The sequence below is a fragment of the Athene noctua genome, chromosome 1 (assembly GCF_965140245.1).
Source record: "Athene noctua chromosome 1, bAthNoc1.hap1.1, whole genome shotgun sequence".
Taxonomy (NCBI): Eukaryota; Metazoa; Chordata; class Aves; order Strigiformes; family Strigidae; genus Athene; species Athene noctua.
Genome location: NC_134037.1, coordinates 108,839,702 through 108,865,623, shown reverse-complemented (window position 1 = coordinate 108,865,623; position 25,922 = coordinate 108,839,702). Strand labels below are relative to the sequence as shown.

General features: G+C 36.6%; 1 protein-coding gene across 7 annotated transcripts in view; it reads left to right on the top strand.

Annotated features, from left to right (window-relative positions):
* Nucleotides 1-25,922, top strand: part of NVL (nuclear VCP like) — a 42,819-nt gene that overhangs the window by 6,424 nt on the left and 10,473 nt on the right. For 2 of the 7 annotated variants that reach the window (XM_074897285.1, XM_074897288.1), the window contains 13 exons: nucleotides 1,542-1,668; nucleotides 1,957-2,033; nucleotides 2,313-2,447; nucleotides 4,038-4,139; nucleotides 6,039-6,156; nucleotides 6,617-6,761; nucleotides 9,888-10,158; nucleotides 12,442-12,660; nucleotides 13,299-13,403; nucleotides 14,180-14,242; nucleotides 15,623-15,742; nucleotides 17,564-17,663; nucleotides 25,513-25,619. In XM_074897285.1, coding sequence (XP_074753386.1) covers nucleotides 1,542-1,668; nucleotides 1,957-2,033; nucleotides 2,313-2,447; nucleotides 4,038-4,139; nucleotides 6,039-6,156; nucleotides 6,617-6,761; nucleotides 9,888-10,158; nucleotides 12,442-12,660; nucleotides 13,299-13,403; nucleotides 14,180-14,242; nucleotides 15,623-15,742; nucleotides 17,564-17,663; nucleotides 25,513-25,619 — 1,689 coding nt within the window. Of the gene's footprint in view, nucleotides 1-1,541; nucleotides 1,669-1,956; nucleotides 2,034-2,312; nucleotides 2,448-4,037; nucleotides 4,140-6,038; nucleotides 6,157-6,616; nucleotides 6,762-9,887; nucleotides 10,159-12,435; nucleotides 12,661-13,298; nucleotides 13,404-14,179; nucleotides 14,243-15,622; nucleotides 15,743-17,537; nucleotides 17,664-25,512; nucleotides 25,620-25,922 lie in introns of those variants that run through there. The other 5 variants (XM_074897289.1, XM_074897287.1, XM_074897286.1 and 2 more) reach the window with 4 other exon arrangements.

The following is a 25,922-nucleotide window of genomic DNA, read 5'->3' as shown; positions in this document are numbered from 1 at the left end:
AAAGGACTGTCTGTTCTTCTCTCTGGATTTTAAAAATATATTATTTTTATTACAAACATACATGCTGTGTTTAAAGATAGTAGACATGTTAAATAGAAAGGAAAGACTGGCTTAAGCTCAGTGGAGTTACTTGGTTTTAGCTTGGTTTCTGAAGAAGGAGAGTCTTAGCCCATTGTTCTGCTGTGTCAGAAGTGATTTTTGAACCTTCTTGGTCCATTTCAAGCCTGTTAGTATGGGAAGTAAAAAGTCACAAAATTATTCATTTCCTCCACATTTTTTGAGGAAAATGTAGTGCTCAGTATTAGGGAAACCCAGATTAGTGCCCATACTGAAAGAAAGAGAACTGGAATTTAGCTGTTTTTTATTCCACTTGCCATTGACCAGCCTAACTGGTCAGGAAGCATGTGGCTTGCTGTAGCCATAGCGTGTGGTCTCGCTTAGCCAGTGGTTAAGTCTTAGGGAGCCTGGGGAAAGCTGAAGTTTTATGGATGGACAAGAGTTGGGGAAGTTGAAACTGATTTACAAAGCAGTTAAAAATAGGTCCTACTCCCCATCCAGACATATTGCACACTTTGTGATGCCCCTCATCTGTCCGTGTACACAGCTGCGCCCCGCCCCCCCCCCCCCCCCCCCCTTTTTTTCTTATTTAGAAAAAAATAACTTTGTTTTGCTGTTGAAAGCTTTCCATTTATGTATGGGAGATAACATTTATGTTGTTTGGCTGACCAGATGTTTTGGCAGGATGTTTTTTTGTTTATGTGAAGAACTATGTTTACATCTGCCTTTCTAGTTATACAAAATGCTTACTGAATGTGCAGATTTGACAAATCATCCCATTATCCTGGTACTGCTGCATCCTCTTATGTAGGGAAATTGAATAAAAGTGAGATCTTAAAGTTGTAAAATGTTTGTAATACTGTATTCTTAAAAAACAAACAAAAAAACCTCTTTCATCATTGAACCTCTTTTTATTTCTTTTCTCCTGTGTTAGTCCTTTTCTTATATGCAGTTAACTTGTTTCGGCATTGAATAATATTTTCTTAAGGCCACTCACAACTTCGTAGTAATAAAAATTGTTTCCTTTGGAGTAAATACATTCATACAGCTTTACTCATCCCCAAAGTGGATTGCTTTATGGTATGCAGATAACTGGTGTCTGATTTTGGTTAGTGGTTTGGGGTTTTTTGTGGGGTGGGTTTAGGTTTGGGGTTTTTTTAACTTATAAGTATGTACTCTTAGAAAAAAAAACAAAAACAAACAAAACCCCCCCCAAAAAACAAAACAAAACAAAAAAACCCCCACAAACAAACAAAAAAACAAAACAAAACTGGTGTAATTAACCCTTTAATAAAGGCAGCAAATCCTAAGTAAAAAAGGATTTTCTACCAAAAGGTGTTAAATTCCTGCCTTGCTTGTCTTTATTCATATGATATGTGTAAGTTAATGATCATAGACAGTTGCATGTTTTGTTCTTTGAAGCATTTGCAGAAATTCACTGACTTGAATGGGTTTGTATATATAATTCTGGTTTTATGCCCTAGAAATCAACAGAATTTTCTGTCTTGGAGAGTGAAAGAAAGAAGACCAAGGGTAAGAGAGCAAAAAGAAAAAAAGAAGAATTTCCAGATGTAGATGAAGAAATTGATTCCATCTTGCTTAGAGGGAAAGGTGAGAAGTAATTTTTGGTATGCTGCTCCAAACAAAGAGATGTTATTTGACTGTGAAATCTATTATCAGAGAAGTGTTTTCTGAGGTGCAGAGAAGTGACCTTGAGCATTTTTAAAGAAATTTAGCCTTAATGTTGTACTAAAATTTATTCCAGTCCTGTGTATACTACCAGAAAATAATACTACTCCATGTACTTAGCTAATTGTTTAGGCTGAGTCCTTTTTTGTTTGATGTTAGCAACTACTGTTATGCCATGTCTAAATTTGTATGACTTTTCCTCCTTAACAGTTAGAAGTAAGGGACCAGAGCTTTACCACTCTTCAGTGAAGTTTGAGGATGTAGGAGGCAATGATGAAACCTTAAAGGTTAGTTGAAATTTTGTTTGTGGGATACAGAATGCACTGAATAAAATGATGTATGAAAAATGACAAATCTGGCAGAATTAATCTGCGTGGTGCTGAGATTAGCTGCTTATTCCAACAGCAACAAAGCTTTAGTTTGTTTTTTTTTTTTAATTTTTCTGAAAGCAGTCACTGAAATTACATTAATAAGTAGAACTGTCTTTATTTTGACCTGTCTATAATATCAGCAATCTATAATACTAACTTCTGAAATTTAAATGGAGATCTCTGTTGTTTTAACAGGAAATATGCAAGATGCTCATTCATGTCCGTCATCCTGAAGTCTATAACCACTTAGGAGTGGTTCCACCTCGTGGTTTTCTTTTACATGGACCACCAGGATGTGGAAAGACACTACTTGCACAGGCAATTGCTGGGGTGAGATAACTTTAAATTTAGTTTCTTCTTTTTCTGAATTATATTTAGAGAGAAAAAATAATCCTCCTTTGTAATAGACTAGATCTTTTCTCTTTTTTTAAATCTCTTTTCTCTCCTTCCTATCTGAGTCTAAAATATATTATCTTCACTTCCTTTGTTTAAATTCCATCTGTAGTTGATAGAACCTCATATATGAAGAGTGGATATAGTAACAGGGTTTTATGTTTGACTTAATTGTTTTGGGGCATTCCCAGGACAACAATAATAGGCATGGGTGTTGCAAAGGCTACAAATGGAAGATACTTTTGGTTAAATTTATCATTGTGTTTTGTTTTAAGTCTGGACTGAACCTTGCCATCTTTTATGAGGCATTTATTTTGATTCTATTGGGTAGCATCCATTAATTCCAAAACTGGATGTTGCCTTGTTTGTGTCAAACTAATGATTTCAGAGCGTATGACATTACTGTTGTTAATAGTTCGATGTGCGATAAGGCTGCAGTGCTGCTCTGTGCCTGTTCTGGATATAAATCTAGGGGCTGTTTAGGGCTATTCGTAATAACCATGGACATTTCTTTTTCTTTAATACAGTTGTTTCTTAAATATCACAGATTATAACCTTAAATTTAGATACATGTAAATTATGAACTTTTGTAGTTCAGATTTTATCTTTGAAAGAAAATACTGATGTTTATTCCTTAAATGTTGGTTAGACCCTTCTGACATTGTTTCAGATATTTTAATTAAAAACATTTGGATTTTTTTGTTTTAATGTCTTGCTGTGAAAAGTTACCTATTGAATGAATCTGTGATATTTAATACTTCAGTGGTATTTGTATCCTGGAAGGGTACTAAATTTGGGGAAAGAAGTATGACACAAGTGAAAAATGTTGAGATAAATTTAATGATTAATTTACTTTTTAAATAATTTTTCTTAAACAAGAGATTTTTAATAGTCCTATTTAAGGCAAATTATCTCCTTCAAGCCCCAGGTAGTGCCTTTGGTGGCCTTGATTTGTATAAATTAGGATATTTTTTATACGTCGTTCAGAGAGCTTGAAATAGGCTGTAGCACAGTAGTGCTACAGGTAGCTGCAACCTATCAAAGTTAAAATTTTATTTACTTATTTTTAATAGCAGAAAGCCTTGAGTGTGAGCTTTACAAGTGTCTTACTGTACAGTTCTGCACAGATATTTCTGGAGTGAGGTAACCACACTGTTAAAGCAATGCTTTGTTACAGACAGAAATAGACAATTTTGTCAAGAAGCAAGTCCAAGCATGAACTGAAATATATGTGTCGTGAAGGACTGGGTGGGGGACCAAGGTACAAAGCTATTTGACAGTACAGTTGTTCTTTAATTGAATTAGGGAAACCTGACCTTTGTATCTGTTTCTGTTCACTTGGCCAAATGGCTCAGAACCATTTTAAATTGGAGAATGCTACTCATCTTTTTTAAAAGCTCTAAGATTTAGCCTTGATTACATAATCTTTGGGTGTAAAAGATGTCGTATTAGAAAACATTTGTCCTCTAGGACAACCAACATTTCTAACCTCTGGATATATCATACAGTGTTCCTTGTCTCTTTCAGGAACTTGAGCTCCCGATGCTGAAAGTGGCAGCAACAGAGATGGTGTCTGGAGTGTCAGGGGAATCTGAGCAGAAACTAAGAGAATTGTTTGAGCAGGCTGTGGTGAGACACCCCTTGGAAATAACACTGAATTGTTTGTCCTTTTCTTTGTAAAGATGCATACTTTGTTGCTGTGGTTTGAATTTGAGTGAATATTAGTGAGTGAATCTTTATATTGCTGCACACAAGTCATAGTGTCTTTGCTTCTGTGACCAGAATTCCATGGTACTGTCATGCTGTCACAGAAGACAAAGATTACTGTTCTGAAATCTTGACAAAAGATAGTTTATCATATCAATGTAAAGAGAGCAACATAAATTATTTACCTATTTGGAGCTATTTGGCTTGATATATGAAAATATAAAAAAGATGTAAGAGCAGGTCACTGTGCTTTTTTGTTAGAAGGGATTTTTTGCCGTTTTTGTATGGTTTGGAATTTGAGTGAATGTGAGAGACTTAAGACTTCAGGGGTTTATGTATAATGTAAGAAATTGGAGACAAGTATACAAGTGGGAGTGAACTTAAAGTTGAAGTCTTGCTTTGGTGCAGCTTCCTGACTTAGGAAGAAGCAAAGAGAACCAGACAGGTTGAGATAATTTTAATTTAAACAAATGCAGATTTTTCTTTTTTTAATATGTAGTTAATGTTTTGTTTCATGAGGATTGTTTTCTGTTCCTGACCTCTGAGAATGTTCTGGTTTTCCAACTTTATTCCATTTGTCTACTCTCCCCCACAACTGTATATAGGTGTTTAGAGTATGTTCCTGTAAAAAAGAAGGCTAAATAGCAAAAAGATTTATTGTGAAGCTGTTAGATTATTATGTTTCTCATTCATACTACGTTTTAATTTTTAGAAAGCCTTGTTAAGATGTTGCTTAGATTAAAATTAAATAAGTGATGGCCCAGAGTTTTTAGAAATTACATATCTTTTGTATGTATAGTATTTGAGGAAAGGTTGCTGTAAAAGTTATTTTTGAAGAAATTAAAGGTATTGCATAAAATATGTTTAAAAGTAAAATCTGTTGCCTTTTTTATAGACTCTCATGTTCGCTTATGTAGCTTTTCCACGTAGTTTCTATACCAGTTCTTGTGCGGGGAAAAAAAAGGCATAGTTCCACATTGTGTGTGCGCTGTGGAATCTTTGTAGTTTAGCTGCTATTTTTCTGTCAGATAGCAGAAAAGTGAACGACAACTAGATGGCGCAGTTGCTACCCGATAACACGGAGTGCATGTGGTGTAAAATACTATTTTTTTATATGCGATGTTTTTGAAGATGATTCTAGTGTTTTCCTTAAGTATTCAATTTGCCCTACTAGTAATTTTTGAGAATATTAATAATCTTATGTCAGTTAAACACTATTCTGTTAGTTACACTAATGATTGTTCTATATTAGTGTTGACTTTTTACGAACATGAAGCACATGGAATTTTAGAACATTTGTTGGAGTTGCTCATTTTTACTCTTTGAACATGGTCAGGCTCTGTAGTAATCATGAAGTTGGCAGATCATTTTTCATGACCACCCACTGCTCCTTTTATTTTGTTATGTATATCAGTAATACTAGCTCTTGAAATTCCACAGCTCTAGTGTCACTAATAAAACAAACAAAAATTCAAATCAGACCTTTGTTGTCTGGTGGGTTGTTTTTTTTTTTGGACTTAAACAAGTAAGCAGTCACAATGGAATGTTTATGAAAAACATAAAAGTACATTTAAATTTTAAACAATATATAGAGACATTTTGAATCTTATGCCTTAATTGTTTCATAGCCTCAGCTCAGCATAGTTTTATAGTCTGGTGGCTCTCCAGATAGCAAATAAGAATAACAAAGTTGTTCTGGGACAGGTCAGTTGTGCAGCAGACTTAGAGTATAATTATAGAACAGAAAATCTCAAAAAATTATTTCTCGTACAACACTTATGTCAGGGTAATTTTGTAATTATTAATATTTCTTGTTCCTAGTCCAGTGCACCATGTGTCCTTTTCATTGATGAGATTGATGCAATCACCCCAAAAAGAGAAGTTGCATCGAAGGACATGGAGCGGAGGATTGTTGCTCAGTTCCTAACTTGTATGGATGGTCAGTTTCAGAAATATCTGTACTAAGCTAAACTTTCTAATTAGCAGGCTCACTGTCTACTTTCCTTCAGTAGTGACTCCTGGTTAATGTAGTGGAGATAGTGGTAACATTTTTTTCATATTGTGGCACAGTTTACCTGGGGGGTGGTGGGAAGATTCTAATAAATTTGAGGGGATGTTACTACATTATTTTCATACTGCTATGTACAGCATTATATAAGCTTGTCTGTTGTATAAACAGATATAATGGGAAAATGTGTCATGTCATTTGAAATGCTTAATTTTGCTTGATTGTGCAAAATGCAAGTTCTAGGTAGTAGCAATAAGGATGAACAGCAGTGTAGTATGGCTGTTAATCTCTGCTGTTTTGAGTATTACTGTGTGCTGCAGAAACAGTCCCGTAGATACTAAAACAAAGTGGAGATGGTGAGTATGAGTATTAACTTCCTTCCTTCCTTTAGACTTGAATAATGTGGCTGCCACTACCCAGGTCCTTGTTATTGGAGCAACTAACAGACCTGATTCACTGGACCCTGCACTGAGGCGAGCTGGGAGATTTGATCGAGAAATTTGTTTAGGGATCCCAGATGAAGCAGCAAGAGAAAAGTATGTTTTACAAAGTTCAAATTTCTTTTTGATTAATTAATAAGGAAATAATGTATAAGCTAACAGACAAATTTAAGGAAAAGTATTTTATTGTGTTTAGTCCTGTTTGTGCCTGTACATGCCTCTGGATCAGCACACACTGAAAAGTGCAGAAGACAGTAAGTGTGTATTTACTCTTTGTCCTGGTAGCTGTGTCTACGTTTGGGATGGTTTCCTTCCTTGTGTGCAAGTCTGCTTTTAGCATTATGTTAATGGGTTTTAAATTGCCTTAACGGTGTAGATGATGGAATTAAATGTATCTTTTCTGTTGTTCAGGAAGTTAACATCCTGTCTTTGGTACTCCCTATGTAACTATTAAATTAGGAACATAAATTAAGTATATCCCGTTTGTTAGTCCTCTCAAGCACATACCTTAAGCAACAGGCCTACATTCTTTCATTCCATTCCTCATGGAAATACACCACTCCAGTCATTAAGCTGAGCTGCAGTCATCCTGTTTTGTGTAACAGGCCCCTTTTACTCCAAAGATCTGTGACTGTCAGACTAGATTAAAAACAAAAAAAATTTTTGCATTTTTAACTAAAAAGGAACTGCTACTCATTTCCACAACAGCAGAAAACACAGGAAGGGAAGTGTGAAAACAGCTGTGGCTTGTCTTCTTACAGGAAGGAAAGAAAGGTTAAAGGCTAAGTTTCTTCTAGCTCAACTAATCTTATTTCTAGGTTGAAAAAACAAACTACTCTGCTTGCAGTATTGCTTACTTTGTGTTGTCAGCACTACTGGCCATTATTTTACCCACTATTTTTTCCCCTCCTTCTGGCCATGCCTCCACTTTTTTCTTTTCTTCTTCCTCCAGATCTACTGCCCTGTAGTAACTATGTTCCTCTTGGTTGTGAGAAAACATGCAGAAGGTTAGAGATAAAGAGTTGACTGATGAGATTTCTTATTCCATGATGTTTCTTGAGTTCATGTTTAAATATGATATTCCTAGAAATAGCACTGTTTCAAAGGATGGGAGTTGTGAGTGGGAAAGCCATCACAGTGTGTAGAGATTTTTCACAAGTTAGAATATAGTCACATTTGTTCATATTATTGTTTTGTGCACTTGTTTGTATTCGTGTTCCTGGAGGTGTAGGCTTACAGGAACTGTTATTTTATTTTCTTTTTTAAATTATCTCTTCCCCCCCTGCCGCTTTTCTGGTTTGTTTTTGTTTGGGGGCAGGTAGTTGGGGGGGGGGGGGGTGTTGTTCCTTTTTTAAAATAAAAGCGTTATATAGAACCAGAAGTCCTTACGGTATGCTGATTTACCACATGATGCTGAAGACATGATTTGAACTGCTTAGCTGTGGTTCTACAGCCTTAGAGGGTAGAGTAAGATGAGGAAGTGTACCTGGAGAGCTTGCTTTACTTGCAGTATTTTCCTGTGCACATATGAAGCACGTGAAGGAAAATAATACATGTAGGACACAAATTTGGAATGAGCCATTTACAGTTCTTAACTTTTTTTACACTTTCAATCACTTGGTTAGCTACGACTGTTGTCAGGTTGAAAAATTCTTGAGAACTGAAATGCTAGGGTTTCAACCCCAAGCCCCAAATTAAGGTTGACATATGGGTGATTCCCACAGCCCTTCACAAAGGGGGGGTGAGTTTACCTTTAGGCTTCCCTCCAGGGTGCGGTGGCCTTGCAGGGAGAGCCATGAGGTAAATGAGCCCCAGGGGTCTGCATTAAGTAAACAAGGGTCAGGTGTCCCACTCAGGGATAAAAGCTGGAACCACCTGCAGGAAGGGGCAGTGTCTGTCTGTGAGGTGGATGCACTTTGCAGAGTTCCCTGTTGGGGAAGGACCTCCTGTCTCCCTGGAACTGGGCTCTGGTCAGGTCTGGCTTTTGTAAACGTGGGCTGTGTAGAGATTCAGCATGTGGCTTCCTTGGTCTTATGTGTTTGGCTTGTTGACTTGGTTGTCTCCTGTCTCTTCTATGGGAAACTGCATTTCACCATTTATTCCACCCATTGTTGGTCATGTGGTGGTGTTGTTGGGGTCAGTGGGATTGATGTCGATTATGTATAATCTGACTGACTTGTTTGTACCCCCAGCACTTACCCATGTACTGACCCTTTTGTATCAAATACAATTTGGTTATTGGTTCATCTTTATGCTGGCTGTGTCCTTTATGCTAGGCCTGATAATTGGCAAAACAAGGACTAAGCTAATATCACTAATAAAGATCTAAATCAGAGATAATGGAACTTGTTAGTATGTGGGCAAACAGATGAAACGTATTATAATGTTAGAGTTTTGAACAGTTTAATAATTTGTTCTGTTCATAACTTTTTTGGTAATTATATTACCTGATTTGGTAATAATTTAAACTAGTTTTCATTGGAACTAGAGTGTATGTTAATGATCTTCACTTCTTTGGTTTGTGCTGCCTTTTTAAAATATTTTCCCACTGAAGTGATGTTTTGCTGTCCTAAACAAGTTGGTTTGATCCTTCTGCTCAGAGTTCTTCAGTGCCAGTATTTGTGCAGTGACATTGGTTTTTTTTCTGTCTTTTTTTACTATTCATGTAGTTTTCAGTTGTCCTTGGCTTAGAAGAACAGCAGGAAATCTTGGTAGACCTTGAAGGAGATTTTTAAAGCTTCAGTATTGATATAGAGTAAAACACCTCCCATCTAAAAAGAAAAAGTCATGAAGCATAGCACTTCACTGTCAGTTACATAGAGCTGATTTGTGTTAGTGATGGAAATGCACAGGCAGGTGTAATTTTAGCTTTTGAATGAGGATGTGGTGATGCACGAGATGTATATGTAAGCTGTGTGTTGCCTATTGGAAATTTTACTGAGGACACAGGAAATATCTGCAGTTATATTCCACTGACAGGGGTAGGGGAAAGATATATTGAAGATTAAAAAACAGAGCTCCTCACACAATCTGATTTCATCTGCTCCTTGCAGAACAGTTTGTTGTGGATGTTTTTCAATAAATAAATCAAAGTGGGATGGAACACTTTTCATGTGGACTGAAAGAGACCTTTAATCAATGCTGTTTGTTTTCTTGTGAAAATAAAAAAAAAGCTCCAGGTTCATCTTTATTTTGTTGTTATTTTTCTCTCTGCTCGATTAGAATTCTTCGGACTTTGTGTCGAAAACTTAAGCTCCCAGAGTCCTTTGAATTTCATCATTTAGCACGGCTGACTCCGGGTTATGTAGGTGCTGATCTGATGGCACTTTGTCGTGAGGCAGCTATGTGCACAGTGAACAGGGTCCTGATAAAATCTGAGAAGCAGAAATGGAAACACATACAAGCTGCAGGAAACACAGCTGAAAAAAGCATGGAAATAGGAACAGACATCCTGGTGGAAGAGGATACCAGACAACAAGAACTTCTTCCTAAGGTAAATGTTCCTTGAAGCATGTGCCTCTGATATCTTGAGCCATTTTGTAGTTGCGAAATTTATTGCTCATAAATCCTATCATCTGTAGCTATTAAATTTAGATTTAGAAATATCAGCTCCTTTGCCAGAAGCTTAACCCCTAATGACCCATATAATGGGTCTGAATAAGTGGCTTCCAAAACACACCTTCTAAAAATTGTGTTAATGTTTTATACAAAGTGTGTTTTTTCCCTTGGGTTTTCTGTTGTTGTTTGTGTTGTGTTGTTTAGTTTTCTAGCAGACCAGAGGTTAAAATAGTGACTATATCTCTCTTCTAAAGTCTATCGATTGTAAGAGAAATGTAAGAATGTCATACTTACACTGAGTTTTTACCTAGATCTTTGCTGTGCCCTCAGTGAAATACCTATTTTGATGCCCGAGGCTCTTCCCTGACCTTGCACAGTTACAGTTAGACAAAATCTAGAAGTATTTATACAGTCTGTGTTTTTCCTCCAGCTATGTGATTACTTGGGGTAAATCTCATGTGGTGTCTAGTACCTATAGCAAGTTTGAGGAAGAGGTATCTATCCAATACAAAAGTTGGATTAGCAATGTGACTTGAACTGCAGAGAAAGTATCTGTTAATGTGCACTACAGCTGGAGCTCTGTTGCAGAAAATAGTGTTTCTAGTTCCAGAATTATTCTGTAACGTGCTGTGGTAAGTGAACCAGAACATCTTCATATAGCTTTCTTGGCCCTCCTCCTCAAAATTTGGGGTGTGTATGTGCCTTCATTATCTGTAGGCTTCCTAAAGGTTTGTCTGAAAAGTAAAACAAAGTGATTTTAAATCCACATTTTACTCAGATTCTGGTTTTAGAAGGACTGTCAAAGAAAACTATTATTGTAATTAACAAAAAACAGTGTAAAAAGCATACTAAGCCTTTGTTTTAGAGTAACGTAATCGTACTGCGTACCTCCCAGTGTTTCCTGGAGCCTGATGTAGCCAAAAGAAAGTGGGGAGGGGCAGGTAGTTGCAGCTTTTATCAACATCACCATGATCAAAGGGGTTGTTGAGGATGAGGAAGTCTTAATCCTAACAGAGCCATATTTTGATAGCTGGCAGGAGGTTGACATAGTCTAATACAGGGTATTGTCATTAAAACTGTTATATTATATTTATAATGGAAAAATAAACATACAAAACCTTTAAAAATCATTCACACAATTCAAGTAAACAAACCCAGTGGTCTAGGCTCTTTCAGAATTTCTCTTAATGGCTCTGTTAAAAAGAGGAGGGAGGACTTAAAAGGAATATTGGGCACTACGAACGCTTCTGTTTCTTTGTGATCAGTTTGTAGAGCTATCTTTGTTGCAAAAAAATAGGAAGTGATACTTTTCCCATATACTGGTGTAGGAAAAAGGTGGAAACTTAAATTTTTATTCCCCCCCACCCCACGCATTTTACAATTAAAATCCTGGTATAGTTTTACTTATGGGGGGCAGTATCAATTTGTTTAGATACTGCCTTTCCTTAATAGAACTGGGATATATTTGTTGTGAAGGTATAAAATTCTTTAATTTAGTATTTTCTCAGATAGTTTCCTCAATGAGGAACTGATTAGAACATACCTGCCTGGGGTGCTGTGGTCTGCAGGGCAGGGACAGTGCTGAAAAACGTTACCCTGTATCTCTATTCTGTCTGCCCAAACTTTATCAGGGGCTGATACAAAACCAGGTCTAATCAGCCTGGGGAAATGAGTTGATGATTTGAAATCAGATTATGTTAAATAAAAGTATCTGAAAATCTGTGTGTGTCTGTGCTAAGAGTTTTAAAGGTTTATATGCAACCGAATATTCCACAAAGTCTTGAAATTGTGCTGTTCAGAGTTGTTCACTTTCTCTTGAGAGCAATTTCTTATTAAAAAGGGAGTTAATACATATTTTGGAAATTTCAGCATGGAAAAAACTTTCTCCTAATCAGTGTGGGTGAAGCAGTAGGAAGAATTTGGAGACAGAATGCATGTGCTAGCTCTGTTTCCACAGCATCTAAATCAAGATTGTCGTCTGTCAGCTCAGTGCTTTCACAAGTATTAAATGTACATAGTGCTCTCCTGGAACATTTTTATCATTAATGTTAATTTTTAATGTTATTACATATTTTATATGTATTGTACATAATTGCTTTTTAGTAATTAATATTACAGTTGAAGGAAGTATTGCTTTGAAAAAGCCCTTGAAAAAATGGTTCTTAAAATTTAATCCAGTGCATAATATGTTGTTCTCTCCCTTTCGATGTACACTAAGGATGAATTGCAGAGACTTTTGGATTTGCTGAAGAAGCAAGACCCCTTGCCTGAGGAACAGCTGCAGAAGCTGTGCATTGAGATGAATGATTTTATTGTTGCACTGTCATCAGTGCAACCCTCTGCCAAGAGAGAAGGCTTTGTCACAATTCCTGATGTGACATGGGCAGATATCGGAGCCCTGGAGGATGTTCGGGAGGAACTGACTATGGCAATATTGGTATGTCTTAACCTTACTTTCAAAGGTTTTTTTGCATTTCCACCTATGCAGGAAATAAAACTGTGCTTGTTTGGTTTTTAATATTTATTTTTAAGATATAATGTGCTGCCCATGAGTTATAACATGACACAATCTAGAAATTTTGCAGCATTTAAAATGCAACTCATTTTAAATAGTCAGACTTACATAATTTGCTTTCAAATTTGTTACAAGTCTGGTGCATGTATTTAACATCTCACTGACTGTGTTCATGCTTTCAGGTTTTTTTCAGTATGTTCATTATTACTGAATCTTAAGTATTGGTACAAAACTTTTAGAATAACCTTAGTTACACAACTGCCACACAAAGAATTGGAGACAGAAGGCTAGCAGTCTTGCTGCCAGTCAAAGGAATACTTAATGCTAATACCTTAAGATGAGAACTTGGGAAACTAAAATCTTTGCCTCTGTATAATGATACTTCTTCCATTTTGGGGTACTTATCAGTGCAAGATAATAAGATGCTGATTGACTGTTTATTCTTTTAGGCTATAAAGAATTGGAATAAAGAGCCTTCTTATGAATTATTTTTTCATCCAAACTGAAAAGTTTCGTGTTTAGTTTTTTGTCACAAGTAACTGTGATAATTTGTTTTATAGGCACCTGTGCGAAACCCAGAGCAGTTTAAAGCTCTGGGCCTGACTAGTCCAGCTGGTGTTCTGCTTGCAGGGCCTCCTGGGTGTGGCAAAACACTGTTAGCTAAGGTAATACATTTTTCTAAACATGTTTAAAAATACTGGAGAATCTTCTTGAAGTGGATGTTTTTGTAGGAATGATGAGTCTGGATGATACTGCCAGAAGTTGGGCTTTTCTCACCATTTCTCATCAGAAAATTAAATTTGGGCCTCTATGCTAAAGTTATTGATTTTCTTGTTATAAACTCATGATCTTACTTGAATTGAGAGGGTGTTACTGCAAAATTTGAAGGAATGAAGACGGTTAAGAAGAAAGTAGTGAAGATGGGAATATCTATCTATTAGATAATCACTTCTATGGAATATTTCATTGTAACTAAATAATACAAAAGAGTGTAGGCTACTTCCAAATATGCATTCTTATTATATTTACCTTACTGAAAATACTTTTGTTTTCCTTCTCCTTGAGCATTTCAGTTCTTAGGATCTCCCCGTGTAAATGCAGATAATCATGCAGGCTTCCAGATTGTCTTCAAATGCTCTTATGTAGTTGAGTAACTCTTTAACTCCCATTAATTATTGACAATTCTACAACTAATGTGGGGGAGGGAGGTGGAGTGTGAATCTGGAACACTGCCTCATTAAAGAGAGAACACCTTGCTACATTCCCTACTCCCCTCCCATTCTTAATTGCAGATAATTATACTTTGTACTGTTTTCTGTATCTTACAAACAGTTAAAAATTATGTTCCTTCACTTAAGTTTGTTTATCATACTAAGGACAGAACGAAAGAAAACATGAGAAAATTGTGTTTTATTTATATGTGTCTTTCCCTTTTTGATAGGCTGTGGCAAATGAGTCTGGACTGAACTTCATATCGGTGAAAGGTCCTGAACTGCTAAATATGGTATGCACTAACGATTGTGCTTTTGGTTTTTGTGGAATTCTTGTCCAAAGCTTGGGGCCAGCAAAATTCCTCATAATTGCACAACTGATACTGCTGCAACTGAAGTTGCCTCATTTAAACTCTGCTTAAAGTTCTTAGCAGTGAAGTTGTTCATGTGAAAAGGAAAAAGCTATCTGAGTAGTTTAAGTATATATCTTTGTTTAAATTACCTGGTAGATGGAGCCTTCTTGACTGAAGTAGGATTTCTAAATGACCAACTACATGTGTCATTGCTTTTACGTAGATCAGGAAAAAGAACAAAAATTCTAATCTGTGGTGAGAACAGTCGGTGATCAGTAACTGCAAATCAGCAGCTTTCACTAACCAAAATAAAATTTTCAACTTTCGGGTTCAGAAATGTGCTCTGCCAGTCGTTTCAGCTTCTTAATGGAAGTTTGAAACCTTGGAAAGCAATGTGGTGGTTCAGTTGATGAAAGTGATTTTTAAAAATTTGAAATGTTAACAGATGAAAGTGCTGTAATATGACTTGTTGAAGCATTGGACTTAAAAGTGTGGTGATATGACTTCAGTCCTTTCAGAGTTAAGAGTGTTGAACTGAGCAAGACTGCTGCAGCCCACATCTCAGAAGACCATGGCAGTTGTCTATTTATCAGTAATGTAGAGGCTGAAACCAAATACTGGATTTGATTATTTTTTTTCCCAACATCTTTTAAATGTGTACTTCAAGTACTGATACAGGCAGGAAATGTAACTCTTAAGTTATTGAGGAGCCCTACTTCCTTGTTGAGTAAAGAGAAAATGTCTGGCTGTGATTCAGAGACTGTGTTAAAACATAAATTGTATCAAAACATGTTTATGTGGAAAAAATGAAGTGTTTGCGTGTACAACTTGTCAACCCCCACCCCTGCAATTCACCATTCAAAGTGAAATTCTGGCTTACTTTTCAGTTCCTTACCACCAACTCCCCTGTCTTCAGGCAACTACTATATGAACTTCAGATGTTCATTGTGTTCGCATTGCTCACTGGGTTTCTTTATGAACAGCTGAAGAACAACATGATCCTTAATGAAGACTGTATTTGTTAATTCTCGTCAGCAGAATGATGGCATGTTAGATTTATTCCCCAGAAAGCAGGAATTCTACTAAACTCTGAATATACTGCAAACTGTCAAAAGTGGGCTAGTGACAACTAGTTCCCATGTAAATCTTCACCATAAAGAAGCAGAGATAATGGACTGTTATCAGAAGTAAACTGGTTAGCAGGTTGCATTTCTCCCTCGCAAAGCACCTCAAATAATTTTTAAATTGTGTGTGACTTTTTTTTTCAAGCAAAATTTTCATGTCTTACATTGTTTCGCTTTGATTTGTCATTTGTTGTAGTATGTTGGTGAAAGTGAACGTGCTGTGCGTCAAGTTTTCCAGCGTGCCAGGAATTCAGCCCCATGTGTTATATTTTTTGATGAAGTTGATGCTTTGTGCCCTCGGAGGTCTGACCATGAAGTGAGTCTCTCTTAAAATATCTCCATAAATTATCTCAATCGCAGCTTCTGTGGCATTGTGCTAGCAACAGAAGTACTGGAAGGGTGCTGTGTTCAGTATTGCCCAAGAAAAACAATCTGATGGACTTTCTCACATTTGAGAAAAAGTATGTTGGTCAAATTTTATAAAGCTTAATATTTTTTTAGTATGCATATATAGAAAAAAAATACAGAGAATGTGCATATATCCACCAACTTGGCTGTGTAGAGCCATAGGAAAAGATGGATTGCAGTTTAATAACATGTTTAATTTATGGCCGAATTCTGACACCTGTATGCAATTATAATACTTGCATGAAGTGTGTATTTATTTGAACAGCATGAAACTGGGTCATGAAAATACTTGAAGCGGAAGCATAAGTGGAACACATTAGAACTCAGAGCTATTCTACCTGTGAAGTTTCTTCTGTCTTGATTTTGTTGTTTTGGAATATGATCTGCCTACACCTAGGATTAACTTCTGCTTTTGGCGGGGTGATATTAGCACAAACTGTTGTCTGTGTTTTGGAAGGAAAGCTGCTCTGTTCTTTATGCAGAGGAGGAGCATCAGTTTTATGATACTGTACTGATGCATGTATGTCTATGGCTGAAAGAAAAGATGCTTTTATGAATACAGTACGGTTCAGATATTACTATCAGTGACTTTAACAGAAAGACTGTGGTAGTTCCAGTTCATAGAGAGAGAAATTTGATCAACTGTTTCTGAATCATACCTTGTCTTCTGAATTTGCATACTTCACTACTTAAAAAAGCCAAGCTGAAAAGTTCAGACTTGACTTCTTGCGTGTCCTGAGGTGGTGGTTCTCACAGAGCCATAAAAGAAGGTGGCCAGTAAGAGGCACCACAGTAGGCATAGGTGGTAGCCAAAGAGAGGGAACAAGTGTGTGTTGGCCTCACTATATTTCACTTCTGTGGCAGCAGCTTGTTGCCTAGAAGCCCACCCCTGCTGCTCTTTATAGACTCCTTTAAGCATGTAGAGGTACTGTCTGGGCAGGAGACTGGTGACTTTATTACTCAGGCTGTGATACTGGTGACAGTCTTTGGGATTCATAATTGAAACTCAGGGGTGCCTGGTGTTTCCATTGGCTTTTTGAGACCTATGTGCATTTTCACCACATATTCTAATTATCCATAGGTGGATTTATGGTTTTGTATGTTTAAAATAGACTAGTAACACATAGAACAACATTCTTCAAAATCCCCGAACAGTTCTGCTGCATAATTGAACTCTTGTTCTTCAGCTGTTGTTCTTTTTCTCTGTCTCCCCTACTCTAAAAATTAAGCTGTTGAGTTTGGTTATAGGATGTCACTACTATGGATTTTTTAACTGTTAAATGATATTTCAGTTGTTAAATGTTATTTAACTCTGAGTAGCTCACCTGTGGAAGCTGTTGTTTTGGAGATTTAAATATTTGGAGAACTTCCCACCCCCCACACCACAACCTGAATATTGAGAAGTTTCAGGTGTTCTTGTTGAGCTAGATGTGAGAACGATAAATATAAATATCTATATGTACTTCTTTGAGTCCTTAATTTTTAATGGGAAAGAAAAGGTTTGTCACATGTTAAAATGTGTGGCAGGTGTATAGATAGCATGAATTGGGAGTGGAAACATACTAAGAACATGATAGTAGAATGCAGCTTCACTGAAAGTATAAAAAATAAACTTTTTCTCTGAGTAGCAGTTCAAGGCAGAGAGCTAGTAGATCTCTTGTTTCTTTTACTTTGAAATATTCGCATTCCCACTCTTTCCTCAGTTTTGGTGACAAATTTCTCCTTAAAGTCAGGAGCCAGTGTTCGAGTAGTTAACCAGTTACTCACAGAGATGGATGGTCTGGAGAATCGTCAGCAGGTTTTCATTATGGCTGCCACAAACAGGCCAGGTAAGGACCCCAAAATCATAGACAAGAGAAATAGATGTCTTTGGTTCCCTTCTGATGAAATCATGTGTTCTTATGTACTTGAATTCTATAACTAACCTTGTTCTGTTCATAAAATTACAGTGTCTCCTCAAATCCAAACCTGTTCTGATGAATTAATCTGTTCCACATTCTTGTGACAGTGTGAGATAGAGCAACATCTTTAAAATGTATCATAAATAGCACCTGATACCACTGCTGTAAAATGCTTTGAAAGACCTTTGAACTGGACATTGAATTATCTCATTGGAACATAAAAGAATGAAAGGGAACTCAAACATAAATGATATATATTTTGCTGCTTAAATTGATTTTCTATCCAAAGCAATGTTATAATTTTCTGCTTTTTTTTTGGCCTTGAGGCATCTGTCTCATGTTAAGTCATTTTTTCCATTTGCTTATCTTTCGCTTTCTGTGCTTCATGTTCCAAATGCGGTTCCCTCAGCCTGAAGTTTTTCTGCTGTTCCCTTATGTTGTGTCAAGCTCTGATATTTGCAGCTGTCTGTACTCCCTTGCTGGTTCTTCAGTTTTTGGTAGCTTTTGCAATTCCTGCAGCATCTTCTTAGTTAATAAACTAAACACTGACATTACTTTACAACCATCATGTGTTTTACAGTCAACTTTCTGCCTCTCTCTTTTGTATTGTGGAGAAGTCTTCTGTTTTATACACAGCAGGAAACTTTTCTCTTCCTGAATTTGAACTCCATCTAGAAGGTGAGAGTTAGAAGTAAAGGAATTTGTTGTCAGTATAGAATGTACACATGAAGATGTTGCACTTCCTTGGCTATGAGCATTTTTCTGAATATTGCAACTGAAATTAAATACAGGGTTACTAGTCTATCTTGGTTTTACCAGGTGGATACTGGAATTTTGAAAAGAACCTTTGCACCTGTAGCATGTATTTAGCAAATTACTGGTAATGACAGGAGACAGTTGTTTCATACTTGCATGTATTGAGTAAGGACAGGATGTAGAATTCTGATGAGAAAATGGCTTAATGGAGAAATAGTAGCATAGCTACTTTGAATATAAATTGTAAGATGAGAAAGTTAAAATAACTTGACAGATTGCTTGGGTCCTTTAGATTATTAAGGAAAATTTATTCTTAAATCACCTAAAATAGGCAACTGTGAGGTATTTTTGGTTTTTTTCAATGGTCAAAAATTCAAAGATTTTGAGGAAACTTTTCCTCTTGAGTTCTTTGAACCATGACAGACACTCAAGCCTTCTATATGGTGAAGTATGAGCAGTAGATGCTTAAGTCTATATCTGCTTGTAGAAATTCCTTGATTTAAAGTGATAAGTATTCTTGGCATGAGCTTGATGCTTCTGACGTGTCGAATCCAATGCAGAAAAGAGAATAAGGTTTTACAATGTAGCACATCTATATATAGATACAGTTGGATGTACCCCGGGCGTTAGTACTAATGTCAAGTTGCCTTAGGAAAGAGATCTCTGGCTAAACTAGTTATGCTAGTGTGAGTATTTATATCAAGTAGCCTTATTTGTTAGTGTTTCTCAAGGGTTTCCTATCTAATTGCTGATGACAGTAAACTCATCATTATCTCTGACTGGTAGCTGGGGCTGTGAATTCCAACACTTTTAAAGCTGAGGAGACATCCAGCTTGACTTTCTGCTGTGCCCCCTCAGGTGTACCACAGGCGTGCACGGGGCGAATACTTTCAGGGCCAGGATGTGTATGTGGTGCTGTTCTGAGCTCATGGCTCCTCACGTAGAGGCAGCTGAGTCCAAGTGGTTTAGTAGCCTTACAAGAGCCAGTTCAGAGTAAATGTTGCTCAGACATTAACTTCAATTTAGGAATACTTGTGTGTGGCAGGTTTGTCATAATCCCTAGTTTTTCTGGGTTTAGATTTACACTGAATCAGTACTTGCTTATGGGTCTTATTTTCCTGCATATATGGAATATATATCTGTGTAATGTTAATCCATCCCTCTATAAGCCTTATACTGGATGCAGTTTTATGTTGGTATAAAGTACCTCTGTAACGGTTGGGGGATTGTTTTTTTCAGTTTTAAAAAGTCACTGTTGCCTTGTTCAGCTGCAGTGGTAGATTTTACTATACTAGAATAGTTAAAATTACAAAACTTTCCTGAGTAATGGGGGTTGAACTAGTATTTGAGGCTGGGAGATTTGTAAGACATGTGATAACAAATATCATCAAATTGAAGGGTACATGTGTATCTGCAAATTCTGTACATGGAAATTAATCGTATCTTGATAATTGTGTTAACTACTTTAAAACAATCTTTTCTGAATGGCACAGCTTGGCAGATCCAACTTTTGCTAGAGGCGGCAATTATCTACGCAGTTTGGATAGGATGGATCACTTGCTTCAGAAGGATATCAGCTGTGTGTATGCATAACACTTTGGATGGATTTAGAACTTTTGGTGTGTTATCTGCATTTGTCAGTGTGGAGCAATACAGTTTCCAGTTGATGTAGCTTTCATCAGAACAACTTCTACTGAAGTTGTGGTTAAATTGGGGAAATGGATTTTTTTCTCTTGTGTAGTTTTTTTCACTCGTTATGGGTCTCAGGAAGAGTCAGTGTTCACCAAATCAAATTTTGCTAGTACGATATGGGTGCTTAATAGGAGCACCGTGCAGGTAGAGAACAGTTAGGTCTGTGCTAGGGCACTCTCACTGCCCTAAGAATGAAATGTCCAAGCAGAGATCTGTAGGAGAACCACAGCTTATACTGGCCAGTATATTTAAATGATTCCTGCAAACAGTAAAAGTTGTGATGCCTGGAAAGCTCTTTTGCTTTTATGTCTGACATTTGTATGAAAAATTTTTTTGTCATAGTTATGTTGAATAGAGGTGCTGGGGGGCTGTGTAATGTAAGTCTAAATAATATATGTGTCCCAGCAGAACTTCCTGAAATCTTTCACTCAGCCAGTATTGTGCAATGTGAGATCTCATTTTTAAATCTCTTTTTAAAATCTGTGTTAGTATAATTTAATGGGAGAGAAAATGGCTTTTCAAGATGCTGCTTTTCTAGAGTGGTTGCATGCATGGTAGCTTTTATAGTTGGTTGCTGGTACTGTTAGTGTATGCTGTCAGCATTGTAGTCTCAGAAACTATTGTGCCAAGAGTCTTATCTCATAAAAATATTATTATTATGAAGAATAATATTACTAGCAGTAGGGTAGCAGTGGTTCCACCAGTTTTGGCATGAAGGTATGTTCCTGGTACAGTTCTGATGAGGTGTTAGCACCTGTGACAAGGTATTGTGAAATGGTGGGTTTATATACCCCATGGCTGAAGACTGCCGAATTCTTTTTTTATAATAGACTTTAAGGACTTAGAACACTCTAATTCCCATTTTGCTAGAAGGGCAGGCACAATAGATTGGTTCCTTTGTTTATTGTATACAATCTGCAAGTGGTAATTCTTGTTCTGGTGGTGCTGAAATAATCTATCCTTAAAAGCAGGATATTTGAATGAGTTTTGCATTTACTCAGTGACTTTGAAAGTCCTCTGTAGATTTTTCTTGACTACTGCTAAATTAGCAGGGATGCAGTATTCCCAACTCAATCTCTTTCTATCTAAATGCAGAACCAATGCCAAACTTTGTCTGAAGAGGATTAAACTTTTAAAGCACTCAATGTTATTAAAAAGAGAGAGGAAAGAAGAGGCAGAAATGTCATGTCCTGTTAGAAACTTTATGGGTCAGAATAATTACATTCTTTTTCAGTCTACTTCTTTCCCCAAATCTGAGACTAAATTCTTACAAAACTATCAAGCACTACTGTTAACTGAGGCCTGTAATTTCCCACAATTTTCTTGTTACTGGTGTGAGTTTTTAAGTATTGGTTACTGCTGCTTTTTGGTCGTTTCTTACTTGCCCAGGCTTTGAACATTTATGAACTCTTTAGAGAAATGCTGACCAAGGAAGGCATCAGCAGCATTTACCATGGGATCTAAAGAACTGTATCTAACCTGAGGACTCAGACAAGAAATCAGTGAAATACTACAAACTGATAGTGATTTAAGCTTGATGTAAATTGTGATGATGTGTTTGCCTTTATTCGTGATCTTTTTCTCTAGCTTTTTAAAATTAATTATTGCAAAATTCCCCTTCTACTGCTACCTTTGAACACAGTCCTTGTTTCGGTGAGTTCTGTTTTGCTTTAGCAAGTATATGTTAGTTTTCTATAGCTATTCACCTGGACCATGTGTTTTGAAACACAGTAAAAATAACCACAGTTAAAAAATAATCTTCGGTCTCTTGACAATAGTTACAGTTTTGGTTTGGGTTTTTTGTTTGTTATGTTTATACCTGTTTATACACACTGCTAAATTAAAGGCAAGATAAGATCTAAGAAAAGCACCTAATATGTGAGGCATGGTAGTAATAGTTCTAATTCACACAAATCACATTTCTGCATTTCACCAGCCCTTGAATGTTATGTATCTTTCACAGTAACTTTAGTGGAGTTCGTTGTGTAGGAGCAAAGTTGTTAACTGCAGCATTCATCTGGAGTCTCAAAAAACCTTTTAAGCTTTTGAGTCTACATTCCAGAATATCATGAATGTAAGGACCTAGATCTTGTATACTTCAAATACTTTTAAAAGCTATAGTGAATATAGGAGAAGTTTGATCAGCACAATAGGTGGTGGTATGCACTGAACTTTCATAACCATTGTTGACTCTTGTACAGTTGAGATAAGACATGAATAATCAACTGGAAATGACTGTGAGACTAATGGATTTTGTTATGGGACAACAGTGTCACATTATAGAGATTCATGCAAAGATACTTTAAATAGAGTTTAATGAAGAGGATTAAATTTTACTGTAGGATGGAGAGCAGTGTAGCAAACTGAAGTATTACATAACTCTCTAGAGGCTAGTGCCTCTTCTAACCTTTAAAAACAAAGTAAGGAATGGATGTACTCTAAACGTTATCTTACATAATTTTGCCAAATTATTTGGAAAATGTCTTCTAATGACATAGTCATTGACTACATCAGAAAACTAGGACAGAAGAATTTTAACTAGACATTTCTCTTAATAGAAGTATATTCTCTCTGTGAGACAACTGCTTGGAAAAGAAGTGCTGTGTGTTACCATGTTTCCAAGCTTCACTTTCAAACTTGAGAAATAATAATAGGCTTTGAAGGAGGTATCTAAAATAGCTACCTTAATTTCATTAAAATGTTAAATGTATCTAAAATTGGTTGACTCTTTTCTGTTTAGGTAAGTTTCAAGATAATATATAGATATGATGAGAACATTATGATTTATCAGGATGGAATGCTTTGAAATTTCTAAAAGGGGAGCATTAATCAGTTCTTTAAACAGATATGAAGTGCATGTAATGAGTGAGTTCAACCAATGAGTAAATACTAATTTTCTGTGTTATGTGACTTGAATTTTCAAGAACTTCAGGCCCAGGTCTGAATCGGCAGAGTGAAATCGACTTATAAGGAGATGGGGAGTGTAGATCTGCGTTTTAAACTTGGTATGGTCTTCCCACCATTACTGGAGATTATTGAGTTAGTATGAGTTGTGGTAACTCTTTGAATGTGGGCGATGCATTCATCCAACTGTATGTAAATTATGACATCTTTAATCTGTATTGTAACTTCGTATCGTTGGATAAGTAGTGTGGCAAGTGCCATGTTCTCAGCACGCAAAATGGAAACAGTATTTTCCATATCAAGCTTCATATTAGAAGAGCTTTTGAAACTTTAGAGTGGGGAGGCTACCAAGTACATGGTGTTGTAGTGCAATCCCTATTGGTAGCATTTGTTTTGATGTTTGTAAATGATCTCTTGAGCGAACTTTGTCATCTCAATAATGTGGCAAGACTTCCATCCCCAGAGACAGAAAACCAGGAAAGTGCACATGCGCCAAAACCAAGATAAAATATCATATAGCACTATGCACAGACGTGTAAGAGATGTTTCTGTCTGGGCCTGCCATGGCGGGGATTCTGTTTAACCCCTGATTCATCTGGTCTGGATAAAATCAATGCATCAAGTTCCTTTTTTTCCTCACCATTCTTGTTGCATTTGCAGTAGCTGATTTTTGCCTACATAGGTGACTCTGGCCATGACTGCTGTATCTTGGGGGGAAAAAAAATGGTATTATTCAACAAAAAGATAGGGCAGCAATTTTTAATGTATGCGTTTCATTCTACTCTTTGTTCTTTAAGCGTAGGTGAGAGAGTAACTTGAACAAAACTATGCACATCTTTAGAAAGTGAATCAACTACATTGTATTAGGATCAGGTAGTTGGAGTCTTGACAGAGTTAAGCCAATTTTTAATTGGCAAAAAAGGGATAGCTGTGCTTTTGTGCTACTGTTTTGGGGTTTGGGTAGTGGTTTGGGTTTTGCGTTTTGTTTTTTCTTTTAAACTTCTGTACAGTAAAGATTAACATCTTAATTTTTCCCAGTTCTTTACCTTTACTATATATGAATGTATGTAATTTGTCTGTTAGCTACGTTTTGTCAAGAGGATGCGGTGATTGTAAGGGTGTGGACAGCTTCATCTGGACCGGATAGTTTCCAGCTTAAGACTTAGGTGTAACTTTCAACTGTTACTTTTGGATGAGGTTCTTGCAACCTAACACATCTGTATAACTTACAGGCTTCAGAAAAGTCTGTTATACTAAAAGTGCAGTTTTCTTTATATCTTTTGTGGGTGCTTGGGTGACTTTGCTGTTCACATTACTATAGTATGTAGGATATAATAGAATCATTTAGGTTGAAAAAGACCCTTAAGATCGGGTCCAACTGTTAACCTAACACTGCTGAGTCCACCCCTAAGCCATGTCCCTGAGTGCCACATCTACTCATCTTTTAGATACCTCTAGGGATGGTGACTCAATATAACTGCTTAGAGAAATAGAGCAAGTGATCCTGTCATCGTTTTTTGGTAGATGGGGAAGTAGGGAATCAAGAAGCATTTAGAAACATCATTCAGGCAGTTTGTGCTCAAATATGGACAAGAATTGAGGTCTTTCACAGGTTATATGCCCTGTTTCTATCTTGTTATACCAATAGTCCTTAGTATTTATCTCCTGATTGGCTAGTTGTGGAAGTTCAGTGTTGAAGCCTGTGGTGCTAAAAGGCCGCTAGACATTTCTATTTCATTTAAGTGTTGAATGGTTTTCTGGAAACATTTGTGGTGATTTTTGGTTTCTTGCTTCTTCACACATGCTAAAATTTGGAGTCTGTAGTTCTCCATGGGAAGTATTCTGTACTTTGCAGTTCTTTGTTTTTTCATGAGTTTCTTATTTTACCATTCAGAAAATTAATATGTGGTAGAAATGTGAATGATCAATAAAGTTCAGTTTACATATGGATGCTTATGATTGTCCCTCTGTACTTATTATTGCTAATTTATCACTGTGCCTTTCAAGCAGATTTGCAGTGGTCAATATGGGTAGAGTTCCTTACAGTGGAAATAAACTGGAAGCATTTTTTTCCTTTGTTATGAATTAATGTGGAATTCCTCACCTGACCATGCTACATACTTACTCTATTTCTGTATTGCCAAAGACAGACTTGTCCTCATTTGTGAAGAGGTTAAACTAGTATTTATGAGCCATCTTTGAGCAGATGCAGTTTAACTGTCCAGGGTAATAGAGGCTCCTACTTGACGGAGATTAAACAATTTCAGTCAGCTATTTTGATGCTCAGAGCTTCACATCGTGGCACAAATACTTTTCTGAATCTTGGTACAAGTATGAATATATTCCTTCTTATGTGTATGTACACTTTCGTAATGGTGTATCTCATTTTTGGATATTTTTTGTTTTTCTTTTTCCCCTCCCTAAGATATAATTGACCCAGCTATCCTGCGTCCTGGTAGACTAGATAAAACACTGTATGTGGGTTTGCCACCACCTGAAGATCGACTTGCTATTTTAAAGACCATCACCAAAGTGAGTATTTGGAAATAAATCCTTATCTTGCAGCTTGGTGTAATGATTTAAGACAAATTAAATTTTACAGAGAATTGCAGGATCCTGCATGAAACGCTTTCAGATATTACATGAGGTTATAAAAATAACCCATCAACCACATCTGGGGTTTTTTGCTCTTAGGCTGCAAGGGGCTGATAAATCTTGAGTAAAGCAAACCTGTTAAACATAGAAGATGCTGCCTTTGTAGTCAGTTTGAACAGATTTAATTAAAAGATTCCTATCTGTGTGAGTAATGGGCCTAGAAATGTTTTGTAAGCTTTT